The 18,096-nt window shown below is 52.7% G+C and overlaps 9 protein-coding genes across 9 annotated transcripts; 5 read left to right on the forward strand and 4 right to left on the reverse strand.

Moving 5' to 3' along the window:
• Nucleotides 1-464: 464 nt before the first annotated feature.
• On the forward strand, nt 465-2,477 carry J4E79_003063 (uncharacterized protein; the record flags this gene model as incomplete). Its single annotated transcript, XM_049351959.1, has 2 exons — nt 465-872; nt 921-2,477. The coding sequence occupies 2 exons, from the start codon at nt 465-467 to the stop codon at nt 2,475-2,477; spliced, it is 1,965 nt and encodes a 654-aa protein (XP_049213430.1).
• A 516-nt stretch (nt 2,478-2,993) lies between these two features.
• Nucleotides 2,994-3,572, reverse strand: J4E79_003064 (uncharacterized protein; the record flags this gene model as incomplete). The annotated part of the gene is made up of 3 exons (XM_049351960.1): nt 2,994-3,071; nt 3,168-3,273; nt 3,427-3,572. The coding sequence occupies 3 exons, from the start codon at nt 3,570-3,572 to the stop codon at nt 2,994-2,996; spliced, it is 330 nt and encodes a 109-aa protein (XP_049213431.1).
• A 559-nt stretch (nt 3,573-4,131) lies between these two features.
• On the reverse strand, nt 4,132-5,232 carry J4E79_003065 (uncharacterized protein; the record flags this gene model as incomplete). Its single annotated transcript, XM_049351961.1, has 2 exons — nt 4,132-4,940; nt 4,989-5,232. 2 exons carry the CDS (start codon nt 5,230-5,232, stop codon nt 4,132-4,134), a joined length of 1,053 nt encoding a protein of 350 aa, XP_049213432.1.
• A 2,119-nt stretch (nt 5,233-7,351) lies between these two features.
• On the forward strand, nt 7,352-8,734 carry J4E79_003066 (uncharacterized protein; the record flags this gene model as incomplete). Its single annotated transcript, XM_049351962.1, has 1 exon — nt 7,352-8,734. One exon carries the CDS (start codon nt 7,352-7,354, stop codon nt 8,732-8,734), a length of 1,383 nt encoding a protein of 460 aa, XP_049213433.1.
• A 286-nt stretch (nt 8,735-9,020) lies between these two features.
• J4E79_003067 (uncharacterized protein) lies at nt 9,021-9,419 on the reverse strand (the record flags this gene model as incomplete). Its single annotated transcript, XM_049351963.1, has 1 exon — nt 9,021-9,419. One exon carries the CDS (start codon nt 9,417-9,419, stop codon nt 9,021-9,023), a length of 399 nt encoding a protein of 132 aa, XP_049213434.1.
• A 1,037-nt stretch (nt 9,420-10,456) lies between these two features.
• J4E79_003068 (uncharacterized protein) lies at nt 10,457-11,440 on the forward strand (the record flags this gene model as incomplete). Its single annotated transcript, XM_049351964.1, has 2 exons — nt 10,457-10,987; nt 11,045-11,440. 2 exons carry the CDS (start codon nt 10,457-10,459, stop codon nt 11,438-11,440), a joined length of 927 nt encoding a protein of 308 aa, XP_049213435.1.
• A 494-nt stretch (nt 11,441-11,934) lies between these two features.
• Nucleotides 11,935-13,541, reverse strand: J4E79_003069 (uncharacterized protein; the record flags this gene model as incomplete). The annotated part of the gene is made up of 2 exons (XM_049351965.1): nt 11,935-11,975; nt 12,038-13,541. The coding sequence occupies 2 exons, from the start codon at nt 13,539-13,541 to the stop codon at nt 11,935-11,937; spliced, it is 1,545 nt and encodes a 514-aa protein (XP_049213436.1).
• A 1,181-nt stretch (nt 13,542-14,722) lies between these two features.
• J4E79_003070 (uncharacterized protein) lies at nt 14,723-16,388 on the forward strand (the record flags this gene model as incomplete). Its single annotated transcript, XM_049351966.1, has 4 exons — nt 14,723-14,780; nt 14,834-15,288; nt 15,342-15,705; nt 15,790-16,388. 4 exons carry the CDS (start codon nt 14,723-14,725, stop codon nt 16,386-16,388), a joined length of 1,476 nt encoding a protein of 491 aa, XP_049213437.1.
• A 302-nt stretch (nt 16,389-16,690) lies between these two features.
• Nucleotides 16,691-18,064, forward strand: J4E79_003071 (uncharacterized protein; the record flags this gene model as incomplete). Its single annotated transcript, XM_049351967.1, has 1 exon — nt 16,691-18,064. One exon carries the CDS (start codon nt 16,691-16,693, stop codon nt 18,062-18,064), a length of 1,374 nt encoding a protein of 457 aa, XP_049213438.1.
• Nucleotides 18,065-18,096: the final 32 nt, after the last annotated feature.

Raw genomic sequence — 18,096 nt, forward strand, 5'->3', positions numbered from 1 at the left:
GAGACGGGCAGAGGGCCGGGAACACCGAGAGTGCGCTTCGATGGGCAGAGGTAACTACAAGTAATGGATTTCAACGGCGTTTCACTGCTGTGTGAATCGCAACCACCTGGGCAAGATATGGCGCTCTCACTTTATACAAGAAAAAAGCTGAACAGGTCTAGAGCCTACATCGACGCTAGGTCACCTATCTTGTAGGTTTTCACGTCGATGTAGGCTGCAGGCCTGTTCGGTCTTTTTCTTAGTTGACGTGCTTTGTTCGCGTTAATTACTAGCGCGTCGCGTCCGTCCGCCGGAACCTTGGAACCCTCGCAGTTTCCGTTCACACCAGCCGCGACTGCCTCTTTCATTGACGTCCACAAGTTGACAACACAAGTAAAATCTCACCGTTGCTAACAAACCCCAGTCAACTGCGAACTCCAGATCTTGACCCCGGACAAAGAGGCTATAACGGCAAGCAAGGCGACATGACTGTCTGTGGCTTCTATCAGCGCAATGCTTGCAAGTTCGGAGATTCCTGCAAATTCGAGCATCCTGGAAGTTCGCGAGATGCAGCTCGAGCCGGAGGCGGCTTTGGCGGAGGCTCTACCAATAACCGCTTTGGTGCTTTCAACGGCGACCGCTATCGCCCAAGTGATAACAGCGGGACTAACTCATTTGGTGGAAACCGTGATCAGAAATCATCGACCTTCAGCTTAGACAAGGACGCCATTCAGATCGATCTCGCCAAAGAGCGGCCGATCTATCCGCTTTCATGCTACGGTCCCGGGAAAGATGCTCCGCGCCAGCTCATCGAGGGGCCTGTCGAGATCAGTCCAGAGGAGCTTCGATCCCGGTACTACACATTACGCGCGGCAGGCAATGAGCCTACAGCGGTAAGTCTGAAGTTCAGCGCTGGGTTCTTGATAACTAACGGTCTGTAGCAACAAGAAGAGGGAGCGCTGAGCGAGAAGATGCAACAGCAAGTAAAGGCGATTTTGGATGACATCACAGGTGCTATCAACTATGTCGCAGAGGGTGCCAACGTACATCCCAACCGCATCGACATCGCCAAGGGCACTGCAGCAAGCGGATCAGCAAGCAATCCTACTGGATCGTCTAACACTGCTGCGAATCCCTTCATCAAAGCACCAGCGAACCCGTTCCAGACTGCTGCAGCTTCATCTCAACCATCCGCGTTCGGGCAGACTTCTACACCAGGATTCGGCAAACCGGCCTTCGGTCAACCAGCACAGACAAGCTCAACATCGGCCTTCGGCGCTGCTTCTGCGTTGGGTAATCCAGGATTTGGCAAACCGGCCTTCGGTCAACCCGCTCAGACAAGTTCAACATCGGCCTTGAGTGGTGGTAGTGGAAGTGCATTTGGGAAGCCTGCCTTTGGTGCCTCTGGGTTCAGTCAACCTTCAGCCTTGGGCGGTGGTAGTGGGAGTGCATTTGGGAAGCCTGCTTTTGGTGCCTCCGGATTCGGCCAACCATCAGCTCCTGGTGCAGGTAGCGCATTTGGCCAGTCCAGCAGTATGGGTCAAGGTTCTGGATCTGCTTTCGGCCAGCCATCAGCTCCTGGTACAGGAAGCGCTTTCGGGCAAGTCAGCAGTATAGGCCAAAGTTCTGGATCTGCTTTCGGCCAGCCATCAGCACCAGGTGCGGCGTCGGGTTTCGGCCAAGCAAACGCTCTTGGACAAAATCCAAGCCCATTCAGTAAACCAGGTTTTGGACAGAGCGGATTTGGACAGGCGGCTCAACCAGGTGCCAATGCCTCTCCTTTCAGCCAACAAGCTTCGTCTGGCGCGTCACCATTTAGTCAGCAAGCCTCGTCAGGTCCATCTCCCTTCGGCCACAAAGCACAGCAACCAAGCCAGTCTTCACCATTCAGTCAAGCAGCCCAGCAACCAGCTCAACTTTCACCGTTTAGCCAGCAAGCTCAACAGGTCCAGAAGCCGAATCCGTTCGGCCAGCCTCAGCAGCCGTCTACACAAGCACCTGCACAGGCGAACCCCTTTGGTGGTGCTGCATCATCCACCACCCCGGCCTTTGGACAACCAAGCAAGCCGTCTCCTTTCGGCACCCAACAGCCTCAAAACAGCGGAACGCAGCCGGCCGCTGCCAACCCCTTCCTGAAGCCCCAAACATCTGCCGCGCCAGCAGCCTCCACGCCTTCAGCCTCTCCCTTCACCACCCAGACACAGAGCCAACCTAGCAACCCTCCCGCTCCCGTTCAGGCTACCTCTCAGCCGGCTTCAATAGCGCAGCCTAGCTCCGCACTGCGCCCCCATGTTGAAGGTGTTACACCAGATGGCAAGCCCATCGATCCCAAGGACCGATACAAGGAAGGCAAACCAGAAGAGTATGAGGGCGAGCAGGGTAGGATTCTAGAGGAGATCTACAAACGTGTTGCTCAGCTAGGGCGATTCAACGATGATGAAGACATACCCGTCACGCCACCGAAGTGCGAGTGGATCGCGCCGCTTACGCTGTTGTGAAGCGACGATTTGAGTCGGATAGGACAAGTGGGGGCATCTGATGGTAAATGGCATGAACGGCGTTAGTTTTGGTTTCAGGAATTGATCTCACATAATGATGAGTTGAATAATAGATTAAAATGCACACGAAAGCGCGTGTAAATACACTTTCATTTGATTGCAAATACGACCTTCCTGAACGGCGGAGCAGCTATCTCGTAGTTAGACAGAGATTCAGAGACGCCGCGACTCAAGTACACATGTGATGTTCCGGTGAAGGGTGCCTGTCACATTATCATCATCAAGTTCTAAAACACCAGTATGAACAGCCTGAAATATATTTGGTATAGAGTAGTTACTCGATGAGTACCAGCATTCATGATGTCGGAGAAGAGTCCAATCTCGTAGTGTACATGCGTGTTCCATCCCACTAGTCCATCGTATTGTACTGCCTGCTCCGCCCGTGCATGTTCCCACTCGGCGCGCTGCGCAGGTTCGGCCGCGTAATCGTCGCTTGATAGGTATGTGGTGGGTGATTTATCGCTTCTTCGCATCGACTTTGTCCTCGAGGGTACGAACGTAGCCTTCTATCCGTTGGACCGCAGATTGGAGAGCCTGCTTTCGTTAGTCATGGCCTGCTTCACTTGTATAGCTCCAATGTATTGTTTTTGCGATCAAGCTTATGCGCATGGAATGTAGGTAGGAACGTACGTAGATGTCCTCGGTCAGGAGCTGGTTCGATACGCGGTATTCGTCAATGACATAGTAGTACATGCCTGCGCCGGATGCGGTAGCACCGAGAAGGAAGCCGAACAATCTGTCGTGTGTTAGCCATAACAATTCAGCCTTCTTTGCCTTCTAGTAGATGGTGTTCGCCGTCGCACCTGCCTGATGGCATGTGACAGTCTTCCGTGGCTGTATAGCCGTCCAACCCAGTTCAATAGAATGCAATTGCGGGATGAGCACTCACCCTCCCCTAAAAGCACCAACGGGCTTCTTCACTGGCGCAACAACAGTATCCTGCCTCAGCACAGCGCTTGTCTGGAATCCGCGGGAAGCAGCCATGGGCGCTCGAACGCCGGCGCGAGCCGCCGCTCTCAAGAATTGAGTTGCCATTGTGTCCTTTGCTATCTTTTACGTCGCTCGTATTGTGTCCCGAAATCTGATCGCGGATTGTGAGCGTGTGGATGGAGCGTGGTGGTGGTGACGCTCGTGTGCCGGCCGTGACGTTTGTGAGCTACCTGCTCTCCGCACTACAAACAAGCAAGCTCGACTCGCCTGACCTGGACCCTTGCCTGCCTCCCGCTTATGTCAGCCACCCCGCCTGGCTTTATCTGGTAGACCAACCATGCACCGCGATTCATTCATCGCATCTCGACACAACAAAGTTTTTGCCAAGTGTGATAACTGAAAAGGGTTGCACCAGTTGCTTCGTCTAAGTTCTCCCCTTTCGATGGTTCTGAGTCACGATTATTGCCGCTATCCAACTCCGTCTTCAGCGACCCTCTCCAGATGCGGTCCCTGAAGGGGCCATCCAGGGCTTCCGAGCTCTTACCTGGTCGATACGTCAAATACACGCGCACGTGCCAAACATGCATATGACACGGAGACATCTTGTCATAATAATTGTTGAATTAAATCGCGATGCGCGTAAGGGTATTGTAAATTATGTACACTAAGGAAATGAGGGCCTGCTAACGGGCAGTGTCCTCGTGCAGTCCACCAACTTCATCAGATCTCTCTTCTCTACACCCAGAAGACTCATCCTGATGTAAGCCTTCGCATAGTCCAGGTTCCAATGGACCTGGTTACCAACAAACGACTTCCACTCATCGGCGATCTTGGGATGTGTCGATAGCACCTTGTCGCTTGGGAGGACGAAGACCTTCTGATCAGCACTGCCACCGGAGGGATTGTTAAGAGTATCGTTGTAGAATTCGACGTCCCAGACACCGGGGGTCGTATCGAGTGGCTTGTCGACGACCTCTGGGCGGACGTCCACGAATCGTTGCTTGGCTGTTGCGTGGGCGCCTACGAGTGCTGCGAGATCGTGGGGCGAGAAACCCTTGTCCTTGAAGATGGCGATCAATTTGTCGGCGTCTTGATGAACGTCAGGTAGAAGTCCTTTGGGTGCGGCCTTGGTCGCATCCTTGCGGCCAACGAATGTAAGTACGCGGGGCCCCTTCGGACACGAGATTGTTGCGTGATTGTGCGCATATTGGACGAGATCAGCGTATCCGACCTTGTACTTGGATTGTACATCTCGAAGTTTTGTGCGAATGCTCTGAAGGCCGTTGTTCTCGGGTCTTTCATGCTCGCCAAAGTCCATGAGTAGCGATCCATCGGCACCACCATTGAGAGCATTCTTATCCCAAGACCCAGCATCGTGGAAGCCCATACGGACTGCGGCACGAGCGTTGTCGTTGCATTGTTTGTCCTTGGGGTCGACAAACAGCTTGGTAAGCTCGGCAGAGACATCATACCCTATATCTGTTAGGCCATAGACGATTAAGGAGGATTGTTGTAACTCACAAACGCAACATTTGTCAATACTCAACAATGAGCAGGTCAACGGCTTGTTCGTCTTGGTGTTGTCGATAGGTGACTTTTTACCAGACAGAACGTCCGCAATGAGTTGCTCAATGCCTGTGAGAACACCATTGAGAATGCCATCGATAAGGCCGGGTGCGGCATGACGGGGTTCCAACGGAGTTGATGATGCTATCGAACATAGAGCGATGAGTGGCAACGCCAGGGACTTAGTAGGGACCATCATGGCAGCTGAGGTAAGTAACGACCGAGAAGATTATGAACAATAAATTATAAGACAGTGTAAGAGGAGCAACTGTGAGCTGATGAGGAACAAAAAGACAAGATGTTTGGAACATCCTTATATTCCCCGACTGTCTCCTAACAGCAACGGTGTACCAAGTCCCGGGCCTTCCATTCTCGCCGATCACAGTCCCGCATGGAACCAAGACGCCGTTTAGTTGAGACCACAGCAAGCCACATTGAGTAGAGGGATACAGCTCGGTCCCCGAAATAGTAATCTATCCCTGTAGCCCTAGGCCAAGCCAGCCGCTTTAAGGCGATACGGTTGAGGAAAGCCAGCCAAACAGCTACCAAGTGATGGTCATGACAGCGATATGCAGGGCCGAGCCTAGACTAATGACCTTTTGAGACAGGTAGATCCCGTCAATGTAGGAAGTCAGGGCAGTCTAGCAGTCGCCGCCTAGAAAAAAGGTGCCAAGCTTGCGAAGAGGCGCATTTGCGAACGGTCTAGCTGTTGCAGACATGTGCCTGATTCAAAGAGTGTGAGTCGAAACACTCGCCATTCGACAAGCAAGTACAGCCCAGAGCGAAATATCGACAGTACAGTCACAGCATCCTGCGTGAATGCCACCAATACTTGAGTGCGGAAGAGCACCCTGCCGAAAAGCAGCATACCGCTTTGCGATTCTCCGGTGCCGCTAGCGTCGGTATCCGTTGTCCAGAATTCTACGAAGCCACGATAGCCTCGTGTTTTCTCGTGAAGATGCATGGTGGCTTGTCCAGATCTCGCGTGTTCGCTTGGCATGTCAAAACTCAATACTCTCCGCATGGTGATCCGGGACCTGAGCCCATCATCCGCGACTAAGAATACGCCACTTGCCTTGCGGTCCCACATACGGGAACTCGTGCAACGACTAAGCGGTGTATTTGTTCTTCAGCTACACAAGCTAGTACCATCAGCTGGGATTCGCTTGCATGCCCAGGTGTCGTGGCATGGCGCGCCATGCGATTTCGAGCTGCTTTCGGGTATTGCCCCAAGATAGCGATACAAGAGCCACTGACGCTTTCCGCTAGCGAACGGTGATGTTAGTAATTGAGGTGATCCGGTAAGCCTCCAGTCCATCGACCGCTTGTAGAAGAGCTGAGCCAAGTGATCGACGACACTAGTGTGATCGTGCAGCCGCTGCTGTGGAGAGCCGGAGCCACCACGAGCACATGACCTTTGAAATGCTCAGCCCTGTAGGTGTTTGGCAGTAACTGAACACTTTTCCATCCAAATGGATTACCCTCGCAATCTGCTAACTCAACAAAGGGCTTGTTCATGGCAGTAAGCCCAGCATCTGCCACCCTTTGCCGGTGTCCATTGCTTTTCAGGACGTCAATGTTGAGAGTAGCGTTCAGAACGCGCATCGACGCGCACATAGAAGGTGTGAGGAGCGAGGGTCTTGCAGGTACTTCTGCTTACCTTGCGCGGTTCCGCTTTAATGCAGGTACCATTACCGTACCAACGTGTTGCACGGTAACAAGCAAAGCTATTGACGTTAGATGCAGCCTGACACCGTCCGGAACCAAAGTGTTGGATGATCCGACGCTCGGAGGTTGGACGCCCATGAGATTCGATGGCAGAACAGCCCAGCAAAGGGTTGAAGAAGTTGGAGTCTAGGGTTCAAGGGTTGTTGAGCTTCATGTACCGTTCCTATCGCCTCCAGGGCTTCTTCGGCCCGCAAAAGCATGAGCCTTGACACGGTGCTTGATTGTTTGTTCGCTCCAAGCGTTAGCATAAACGTCCCTGACCCCTTACCGCCATAATACTCAACAGTGACAAATATCCCATCAGACGTTGTTATCGCATTGATGGAGAGAGAGATATCTTGGTGGAGCGGCGAGGCCACGGCTCTAGCGGGAATAATGGTCTTGGCGTGCGCCAATCGGGGGCCCCGATCAGCGGAGGCCTCGACGCGTCTCGCCCTTTTCGATCTTTGTTCCTTCATGCATCAATACTGAGGGCAGATTCGCATCAGTCGGACATTCGTATCATCCATCTGATATCGACTGGTACTCCCCTTTCGCAACCTCGTCACTCTTACTCTGAAATCGCGACCCTTATCACGTCATGCAGACAGATGTCGCGTCCGGAATCCTCTGGCAACAGTCCGCCAAAACGTCGACGGACGGTTGAAGGGTCGTGCTGGCCTTGCAAGCAAAGACGAGTCAAATGCGACCTCCAGAAGCCCACATGCCGACGATGCCTCCTTTCCACAAACGCGGAAGACTGCAGCTACGACAAGTTACTACTCAGATGGAAGAAGCGACCTGCTAAAACGGTGCCCGAATGCATCCCACAGCTATCCATCGAGCGTTCGCTCAATAACATTCACCTGGCAGTCAATGAGCGAAGAGCACTGGAATACTTCAAAGCGCGGTTATGGCCACTTTTCTCCACTCTTCATGAGCCAGTCCCGCCACCAGTCGCACTTGCCCTGCGCTCTCAACCTGTCCTCCAGGCCCTATGCGTATTTGCCGAGGAGCATCGGGCGCTGCAAGAGCGCGGATCGTCCAAACAGACTCTTGAGAGGAGACGCTTGCATTGCTTGTCAGTTATCCGCGGCCAACTGAGCAGCGAGCAATCCGATGGTGCTGCGCTCTCCGCACTTTTAGTCGCGGTGCTGCTTTTGTACTTCCTGGAAGGCTATGTCAACTGCATGTCAGATGACGCTTCGACCGGTTGTCACCTTGCGGGAGCGATCGCAATCATCAACGCAATGGGTGGCTTTCGAGCAGCATGGTCATCGTCAGACAGAATGACTAGAATGCTACTCTCGGAACTAGCATCCACCGATCTGACAGACGCCCTGCTCCAAGACAGAAAACCTTCGTTCCCAGCCTCCATTTGGGAGACAATGGAGTCAGGATCAGTATGGTGGGAAGTCGTCCCTGGCACTACATCACTCGGGTCTGTTCTATCCACATTGGCTGAGATGAGCTTCTACCGCCACGAGCTACAAACTGGAGCCGAAGTTTGCGTCGAGAAGGCGCAGGCCTTTGAGCATGCGCTTCAGCCCACGTACTCCAAGCTAGAGTGTCCAGATGGAGACGCAGGACAAGACCTGCTAAGCCCTGTTACAACGGCATCGCTCTCACTTGTCCGTTGTTTCCAGCACGCAGGCCTCATATACCTTTACAGTGCTATTCACGACATTCCCACGAAGCACTTTCTTCTCCAACAGCATGTCCATGCGTGTCTGGAGTGTATACAAGGCATGGATACGAGATCTAAAGCACAGAACTGTGCTCTTTTCCCACTCTATGTTGCTGGCGCACATGCACTCTTGGAGGCCCATCGGGAATGTGTGATGAAGATTTTGGGGAACATACACAACAATCTGCGATTCGAGTCCGTGCTGTCTATTCGGGCAACTTTGGAGGCGCTCTGGCAACCGTCTCGTAATCCTACTACGTGGAGCGGAAGTTTCAAGAACACCGCCATGTGTACATTGGTCATATGAAAGAATTCATCGGTTCTTGCTATAGCAGAAGATTGCGATAGTTCCGGCAAAATGCCTCCGAGCCCTACGACTACCAGCCACTTGCTCAACTGTCTAGTGTTTGCACCAGGGACGGCCATAATTCATGTCGCATTTTACAGAGATTCCAAGCCAGATGTATACATGACTCTAAGGACTATCTAGTTGTTAAGATTGAAGAGTGTATATGCAGCAAATGCGACAGGAATGGTAGCCACTCTTGGTGCCCGTATCCCAGCATATTACCAATGTCTGAGTACCGCCTCCCTCACTCCAATTCAACGAGAGCCTCCACCTCGATTTCGACTTGCATGCCTTCGATACCAAGTTTGGTAATCTCGACACATGTCCATACCGGTCGGTGATCAGGCATGACGCGTCGCCAGCCTTCGATACATAGGTCCGCAGACTCGTCGATGTTTGTGTGGTACGATCGAATAGCGTATACGTTCTTCCAGGACACGCCCTTTTCGACAGATTGTAGAGCCTTCTCAATGTTCTCAAGCGCTAGCTCCACTTGCTTTGCGGCGTTTGGTGCTACGTTCCCTTCCGCATCCCAACCACCCTGGCCGGAAATACGGACGACGTTTCCTACTTTGACAGCTTGCGAGTAATGGAAAGCTTTCGACTTGGATTCGGTTCCAGCGTAGTTTCCGAACGTTGTCATGATGAGGATCTCAATGTCGATAGTGAACTGCGTTCGAGGCGAAATGAAGAAGAAGAAGAAGAAGTCGGTGACAAGTGTTGTAGTCAAGAAGGAGTCGGACGAAGAAGTTTATAACACAGTCTTGGGGATAAACGCGACTTGTAGGCCCATGCATCGTATGGGGCGTATTTCCGCTGTCGGGTCCCGTAATGAATGTTCACAACACAGCTCCGCGTCATCGCACTGGAGTCAAGTCCCAGACTACGACAAGAGTGTTCAATCGAGAGTCCAACAACTCGAACTTGCCCGGTATTTGCCTCGCTCTGGTATAGACAAGCTCGCTATCGTTGAATTGCTCTCCTTGACGGACGGAAGTGGAGCGTCCCCGCAATCCATATCTGACACAAGCAAACAAGCTCCTATCTCCGATATGAATGATGCCGCTGGAATCACGGAACATCTCAACATGGAAGGTTACCAGGCCTCGTTTTGCCACGAGATATGGGACCGGGATTTAGCGTGGCGATGCCTTGCAGTTCGAGCTATACCCAGCATGGCAAGTACAGCGGCCATTTCTTGACCCACATTTCCCTGCAAACCTATACACGCGATCCTACGCTAAGGTGTAGATAGTCGCCAATGGTGTCATTCGCCATTGTCAACGTCCACCTTACGATGATCTAGCATTTAACTGCTCTTGTCGTCTGCTTGAAGCGTCGTCGGAAGCAGCGCGCGGGGGAATACTACTACCTAATGTACATGTTATCGATCAACCCAGTTTTGACGCCTCTGGGCTTTGCGGCGTTCTTGGTCGTACTTGCGGTTGGCCTGGTATGGCGGACGCAGAAGACACCGAGCAAAAAGCTCTCTCCAACTTACGACGTGAAGCAAAAAGGTGCAGTTGATCAAAATATCCTTAATTTGAACAGCACTGACCTCTCCAAGTCCCATCTATACCATTCAAGACACCGTTACCGCAGCCGGCGGAGGACTACAAACTTGAGCTTACGGATCCCAAGCTCTATCGACCCTTCCGCCATGGCCCGAACTTTGTAACAATGGGCATTAGGAAAATGGATTGGGACCAGTGGATTGAAATGGATTCGAATTTCATCCCTTACCACGATGCCAAGGTTCGAGAGCTCGAGAAGGACGTCAAATCCCGGGTACAATATGTCGATAACGAAGTCACGCGCCTCGCATGCTTTGAGGTCCTGGAAGAGCTGACACAATATCTCACGCATCGCTATCCGGAAGTCTTCCAACTGCACGGCAACATCCTTCACAACACAGTCACTGGCGAAGAATTTCAATACCCAGCACCGAACCCGACGGAAGCTATGGTCACGGCAGCAAAGCTCGTACAGGACGATCTCGTAGTCATGGTACTGAATGAAGACGGCCAATACCATATCGACGCCGGCGCAGTCTGTCTACCCGGATTCTGGCGCCTGACTGAGAAGTACCGCATGTCGCTCGATGAACTCCATATCGAAGCCGGTGTACCGCACTACCAGGAGAAGTTGCAAAAGGCCATGAATCGCTTTTTCGCCAATATGACGTGTGAGAAGCCTGTCATTCGGAACAACGTAAGTAGCACCACAATCACTCCAAATACTGAGGTACCAGTGCTGATAGATCTATAGTTCTTCATCCAATTGGACGACGGTCTTGCTTGGTCCCACCGCATGGGCGATCAGAACTCCAACACAGTCGCCTCATGGGCCACTGCCAACTCCAAAGGTCTCCGTGTCGAAGACATCCACTTCCGCTCCGAACGGCAATCTCTGCGACGTCTGCCAAAGTCCAAAGCTCTTCTCTTCACTATCAGGACGTACTTCGAGCCGGTGACGACCATTGCGAAGGAGCCGCATGTACCAGGAAGACTGGCCGAGGCGATCAGGGGGTGGGATGAAACTGTCAGTTACTACAAGGGACGAGAGCATTGGGAGGGTCTGCTGCTCCCATATCTGGACGAGGAACATAGGAAGCAGGTTGATAGTGGTGTGTTGGAGAAGCCGGAGGGGGAATTTCCGTTTTGAGTGTAGGCTTCCCTGTCAAACTCAGTAGAGATATACTTTGCTGCATACACAAACGCCTCATTATACTTGGGTGGTCTGAAACATGAACTAGTGCTTCTATGCCTGCTACTCAGCTGATGAGGCTTAAGCTTCAAGAATGTGACCTGGGGCCAGCTAGCCCATATATCTCACACCTTTACTACAGTGAAAGCGTTTCAGGGCCACGCTGCACCTTTTGCATAGCATATGGTTCACATCACCAGGGGAGCCATGTTGAGTTTGCTGCATACACAATCTCAGATGTTGATATATGGGTAGTTCTAAAGGCAATGTATACTCTTGGGCAAGGACACCACTACATAGAATCGGATGCAACCTGGTGGACTTCTTGCACGGAAGGCTGCAATTTAGACAAATGTACAATCTTCTGCACTGGAGGAGGCCATGGTACAAGAGTTACGAGAGCCACGAGAAAGCGTGATCATCCGACAACCAGCGCAAAGAAATGCTACACCTTAGTAAACGTCCTCCACCTCGTCAGGCGGACCCTTGAACTCTGGGCAATGTCAGTAGGGACTCCAGCGGTGCATGATCAAGCAGATAAACATTGGAACTTACTGTTTCTGCCAGAGAGCGCATACCACAGCCCGCTCAAACACGCAAAGCCGACCAACACGACACTAGCGTAGTTCATCGAGACCTCAGTAACAGGAAGCGCAGTCGGCATGCTAAAGAGCACCAATTCGAACAAAATCCATGCCACAGCACCGATGTTTGCTGCGGTGCCCACCAGGCCACCGACATTCCATTTGGCATGTGCGACTTCTCTCCTGCCCGTGAAGAGAGAGATAGCAATGGGGACGAGGTAACCGATGGCGAGTGCGATGACGCCAACTGACGCAAAAGCAGTAAACGCACTGCTGGAGCCGAGATTGATAAGACCGAGTAGCATCTCGATGACTGTGACGAGCGTGAGCGAGTAGATGGGCCGGTCGGCGATGGTGCGTGTCCACAGGCCAGCGAGTGGAAGCGCGTTGTCGCGACTGAACGCCCATGTGCAGTGTGAAGCAGCAGTCGTGATCGCAATGGCGCAGAAGAGAGTGACGAATAGGATCATGATCATCAATATCAGCGCTCCTGTCTTTGAGCCCATGATAGAGTATATGATGTACGGCAGCGCTTGGCCGTAGGGTGCGTTGAGGATGTCTTCGAGCGGCGGTAGCGTAAAGCATAGCGGTAGGACGAACAGGAGCGATGCGAGACCACCGAAAGGTATGCAGAGGGCGATAGCACGAGAGACTTCAATCTCGGGCTGGGCGCACTCTTCCGTCATCGATGTCACCATACCGATGGCGGAGAAGGCGTATGCTGGTGGAAGAAGGCCGATGAAGAACGTAAAACCCGTACCCCAGCCTGAGAAGCTGCTGTCGTAGTTGCCGAGCGCGTAGGAGGCTGAATGTCGACCTTGCTGAGCGCGGACCGATAGAGCAACCAGAAGTGCGATGATGGTGATGAAGTTCCATACCGCGGCCACGGAGTCCACATACGGTAGCAGCTTGTCTCCCAATGAGCAAACAATGAAGACCAGCAGACACAGCGCGTAGAAGATGAGAAGCAGTTCCCAGTCCGATGCTACCCACTCTGGGTTGTAGATCGAGACCGTCGCAGCAATCAGAGAAGCGAACCCGAAGTTGACGGAAAGTGCAATCGTCCAATTTCCGATGAGCCAGAACCAGCCGGTCAGAAATGAGACGATCTTGCGTGTCCTCTTGCGCTCACCACAGAGCCGGTACGACCAGTAGTACACACCGGAAGATGTTGGATACCGTGATGCCAGCTCTGCAAGAGAAATGGCAACACACCCGTTGAAGAAGAGGACAACCAGTACCCCGACGAATATTGACAATTGGCCACCACCATAGATGGCGCTCATCAAGGGACCACCGATACCGTAGGGTACTGCTACGATGGCAAGACACATACCCAAAACGCTAATGAGTGACCGGTTCTTCGTGAGCTGTGCGTCGTATCCCAAGTGGACGTGCTCAACGACACCCTCCTCGCGGGTAGTCACCGGACCCATTGGATTGCCGAGCTTCTTTTCGCTGTTGGTTGCCGACATAGTGGGAAAATGGGGATTCTCGAAGTCAGGATGGTAGGAATGATGCGACAGCGAGTGTCTGCACGAGGTGAATGAATATAGCTGTTACAGGCAGTTTCATCTCATGCCGTACATGCGCTATGCTCGACAATGTGGCGTCCAGCATGATAAGATATGACGATAGTTCATTGTCCACCGATAGCGAGCATCGTCCATACTGGCTCTCTACCCCGGACTGAAGTGTCTTGATTCGAGGTCAAGCCTGTATTGACTGCATCGCTACTGACTCGTCAGAACATCGCTTCGAGATAAGCGGTGGCTTGAATAGTTCTGCAGACTGGAGCATGATAAAATAACCAAACCGGAAGTTCTCGCGTCAATGTAGGCTCCAGAGTGTTCGGTTTTCCCTTGTGCATGGTGCAGCGATGCCCTGTTTTGGAAGGATGATAGGCCTCTGGTAGTCGTTTCCGGGGCCCCAGATTTCGCGTGTAGAGCGCTCGCACATGACTTTGGTGGAAGGAAAGCTTATCTTTCGCTCAAGCCTTCGATGCGCCGTCAGATCCGTGCCGCTGGAAACATACAAGAAACGTCTCGAAAGTCTGGATAACGACTATGCCCGGGAGAGCAGTTTGGAGGGCAATGTCAAAGCGTGTGCTTGCGTGCTCGAGATGCCGATCGGACATTTGGGCCCTGATAGTGGAGCCTCTGCATTAGTGTGGTACTAAGCCGAAGGTGGCAAGTTGACGGGCAAAGATGGCCTTGAGAAACGCAGGCTACCTTATCACTTGAGGAAGTCACTGGCCAGCGCAAAATGTGGACATTTTGATCAAGTCGACGCCTAAGTGTTCCTTCGAAGTTCCGGGTCTGCCATGTGGACGCCTTGTTGATGGACCCACATTCAGAAAACCACCACATGCCTTCGGCAGCGCGCCTTGGTCAAGTTCTTGTCTGTTTTGGGAAAATCGATGGGCATAGCTTCTTGGAGTAGGATGATAGTCATCGCGAGTCTGATTATGATCATGTGGAACCGACGTCCTTGCAACCTCGGTGCGGGGTGGATGTGATGAAGACGCGTTGATCGAGGGCGCAGAATATGAAAAGACCAATTGTCCAGCTCTGTCCACGAGGTGCATCTTTCTATCATCCTTGTATAACACTTCCTGCATCTTACCCCTTCTTTTACCGCATACACATTTTCCACGATGGCCCAGTCGATCGACCTTACAGCACCTAATGGCACGAAGTGGACGCAGCCCACTGGTAAGCATCAACAACTTCCAATATTCTAGGCGTGAACAACTAACATTGGTTAGGCCTCTTCATCAACAACGAATTTGTCCCCTCCAAATCCGGCTCAACACTGGATTCGATAAATCCGTACGACGAGTCCGTCATCGCAAAGGTCTCCGCCGGTAACGAGGATGACGTAGATGCTGCAGTCGCCGCAGCACGAGCTGCCTTCAAGTCATCAGCATGGCGCGACATTTCCGCCGCCGAACGAGGCCAACTGCTGTGGAAGCTCGGTGACCTTTGCGAGAAGAACAGCCATATTCTTGCTACCGTCGATGCGTGGGACAACGGCAAGCCTTACCAGCAAGCCATGGACGAAGACGTCGCTGAGACTATCTCGGTCTTCAGATACTACGCTGGATGGGCGGACAAAGTGTATGGGCAAACGATTGAGACGAGCAATGCGAAGCTGGCATATACCAAACACGAACCCCTTGGCGTCTGTGGACAGATCATTCCCTGGAACTTCCCTGTCATGGTATGTATCCATCGACTCTGGCTGGTGTAATTCAAAGCTAACAAGCTTCATAGATGGCTGCTTGGAAACTCGGTCCAGCATTAGCTTGCGGAAACACCATTGTGCTCAAGCCAGCAGAGCAGACACCACTGGGGGCACTATTCTTGGCCACCTTGATCAGGGAGGCTGGTTTCCCTCCAGGTGTAGTCAACATCGTCAACGGCTACGGAAAGAGCGCGGGCTCGCGACTTTCCGAACATCCAAATGTCGACAAGATTGCTTTCACAGGAAGCACCATTACCGGCCGGGCCATCATGAAGGCTGCAGCAACGAATTTGAAGAATATCACTTTGGAGACTGGCGGCAAGAGCCCACTCCTTGTCTTCGATGACTGCGATCTCGAACAGGCTGTGAAGTGGTCGCACATGGGTATCATGGGTAAGCTCCCTCCTCTTTGCAGTATCCACTTCCTGTAATTGTGACTAACGAATCGTCAAGGGAACATGGGACAAGTCTGTACAGCGACCTCGCGTCTTTATGTCCAGGACACCATCTACGACAAGTTTCTCGAAGCATTCAAGAAGCAGACCAAAGAGAGTACCAAAATTGGTTCGCAGTTCGATGCCGACACCAATCATGGACCTCAAGTCAGCAAAGCTGCCCAAGAGAAGATCCTCGCATACCTCGACACAGCGAAATCAGACGGAGCTGAGCTCATCTTCGGCGGCAAGCAGAGCGGCATACCAGAGAAGGGATATTTCGTCGAGCCGACTGTGTTTGCCAACTGCAGCAATGATATGAGGATCGTGCGCGAAGAGATTTTCGGCCCTTTTGTTGTTATTCAGAGCTTCAAAACGGAAGACGAAGCGGTCGAGAAGGCGAACGATACGGAGTTCGGATTGGGAGCGGCTGTGTTCACTCGGGACATTATGAGGGGTCACCGCGTGGCAGGTGCGATCGAGGCGGGTATGGTTTGGATCAACAGCAGTCAGGACTCGCATTTCGGGATCCCCTTCGGTGGCTACAAGCAGAGCGGTATTGGGAGGGAGCTGGGCGCGTATGCGCTGTCTGCGTACACGCAAGTGAAAGCTGTCCATGTTAACTTGGGCACGTTCTTGTAGACTTACTTTTGATGAATTATATTGCAATGTGTGCCATTCCGATGTATCGCTTCACACGCAATGTGGTTGCATGAAGGATGATGGTGCTCCTACCAAAGTGAGATCTCGGGCAATGGGTGATGACGCAGCGTGTCATAGTCGCGTCGCGTCGGATTAACACCGCTTCACGCTTATCTCCGTCTCAGCAGCCGCCACCCACCCAGCAGCACCTTCTACGACCACTACTGCAATCCCAGACTCAACACCCGTTCCTGGGCCCCTCTCCGTTCGAAAGCCGGTTATCGCATGCGCAAAACCCTTCAATGGTCCTCGGCTTCGAGCGCATCAACGAGCGCACCCAACGCCCGAACGCGCACATAAACTTCATACGCACACTGCCCGGCCCGACATCGTCCACGGCGGAACACATCCTGAACCGCGTCGCAGCGATATGCTACCCCTTCATGAAATCGCACATGATCCTCGTTCAGGCGCTCGAAGAATTCCCCTACAACACCGAGTTTGTCGGTCGCAATTTCAATGCTGGCGAGGTCATACAACTGGTGCTCAGGGACCGAAATGGAAGATGGCTGCCCCAGAGGATGGTGGAGATGGTCATGGTACATGAGCTTGCGCACTGCAAACAGATGAATCATTCAAAGGCTTTCTGGAAGGTTCGAGATGGATACTCGGTGGAGTTGAGGGCGCTCTGGGCAAAAGGATATACTGGTGAAGGATTGTGGGGTAGGGGTAGAGATCTTGATACAGGAGCCTTACAAGCGAGCGATGGCGAGGCTGTGGATGTACCCGAGCATCTGTGTGGTGGCACATATGGACGGAAGGGAAACAAGAGGAAGAGGGGTGGAAAGGAGAAGCCCGTGCTGAGCTATGCGGAGAGGAAGCAACGAAGGATAATGAAGAAGTTCGGAGCTGGAGGCCAGGCATTGGGCGCCGACGACGACACAAAAGTCAAGCTGGAGAAGGGTGTTCCAAAGAAAGGCAAGCCTAGGGTCGCTGGCAGTGCACGAGGGCGGGATCTCCGAGCTGCGGCGGCATTGGCACGTTTCGAGCCAGTCAAGAAGGAGGAAGAGGTCGTGATAAAGAAAGAGGAACCGTCATCGGACAGCGAAACAGAAGACGAGTTTGTCGAAGGCGATCAAGACGGCGCAGCGGTAGACATAGATGGCAAAAGTATGTTCGACGACAAAGGCCGCGCCCTGGTCAAGATCTGCGAGGACGAAGACGACAAAGATGGCGATGCAAGGAGGGAGATGGACGAGATACAAGGTTTTGCGCCGCAGCCCAAAGCAAGGAAGAAGACAACCTCGTCTAAAGCCTCGAACAAGCCAACAGCACCGAAGCCAACGAAGACTCAGTCTGCACCAAAGACCGCCTCGCGATCGTCTGCCAACGCGAAAGCATCATCAGGGCCTGGCAACTCCCTCCCCGAGATCTTCAAACCCCGTCCGAAACCAGACACTTCTGCCCCCCAACCACCGCATAGCTCTGCCTGCCCCATTTGCTCTCTTGAGAACGAGGCTGGGGCATTGACCTGCGTCGCTTGCGCAAACGTATTAAAGAGGGACTTTGTGCCCGACCATTGGCGATGCAAGAGCGCTGCTTGCGAGGGAAGCCAGTACATCAACGCCGGGGACGCAGGTGCTTGTGGCGTCTGTGGGATGACTAGGAAGAGATGAGATGATCAAGCGTAGCTGTATGAGGAAGAGCT

The sequence above is a fragment of the Alternaria viburni genome (assembly GCF_023758015.1).
Source record: "Alternaria viburni strain BMP 2772 chromosome Unknown scaffold_5, whole genome shotgun sequence".
NCBI classification, from domain to species: domain Eukaryota; kingdom Fungi; phylum Ascomycota; class Dothideomycetes; order Pleosporales; family Pleosporaceae; genus Alternaria; species Alternaria viburni.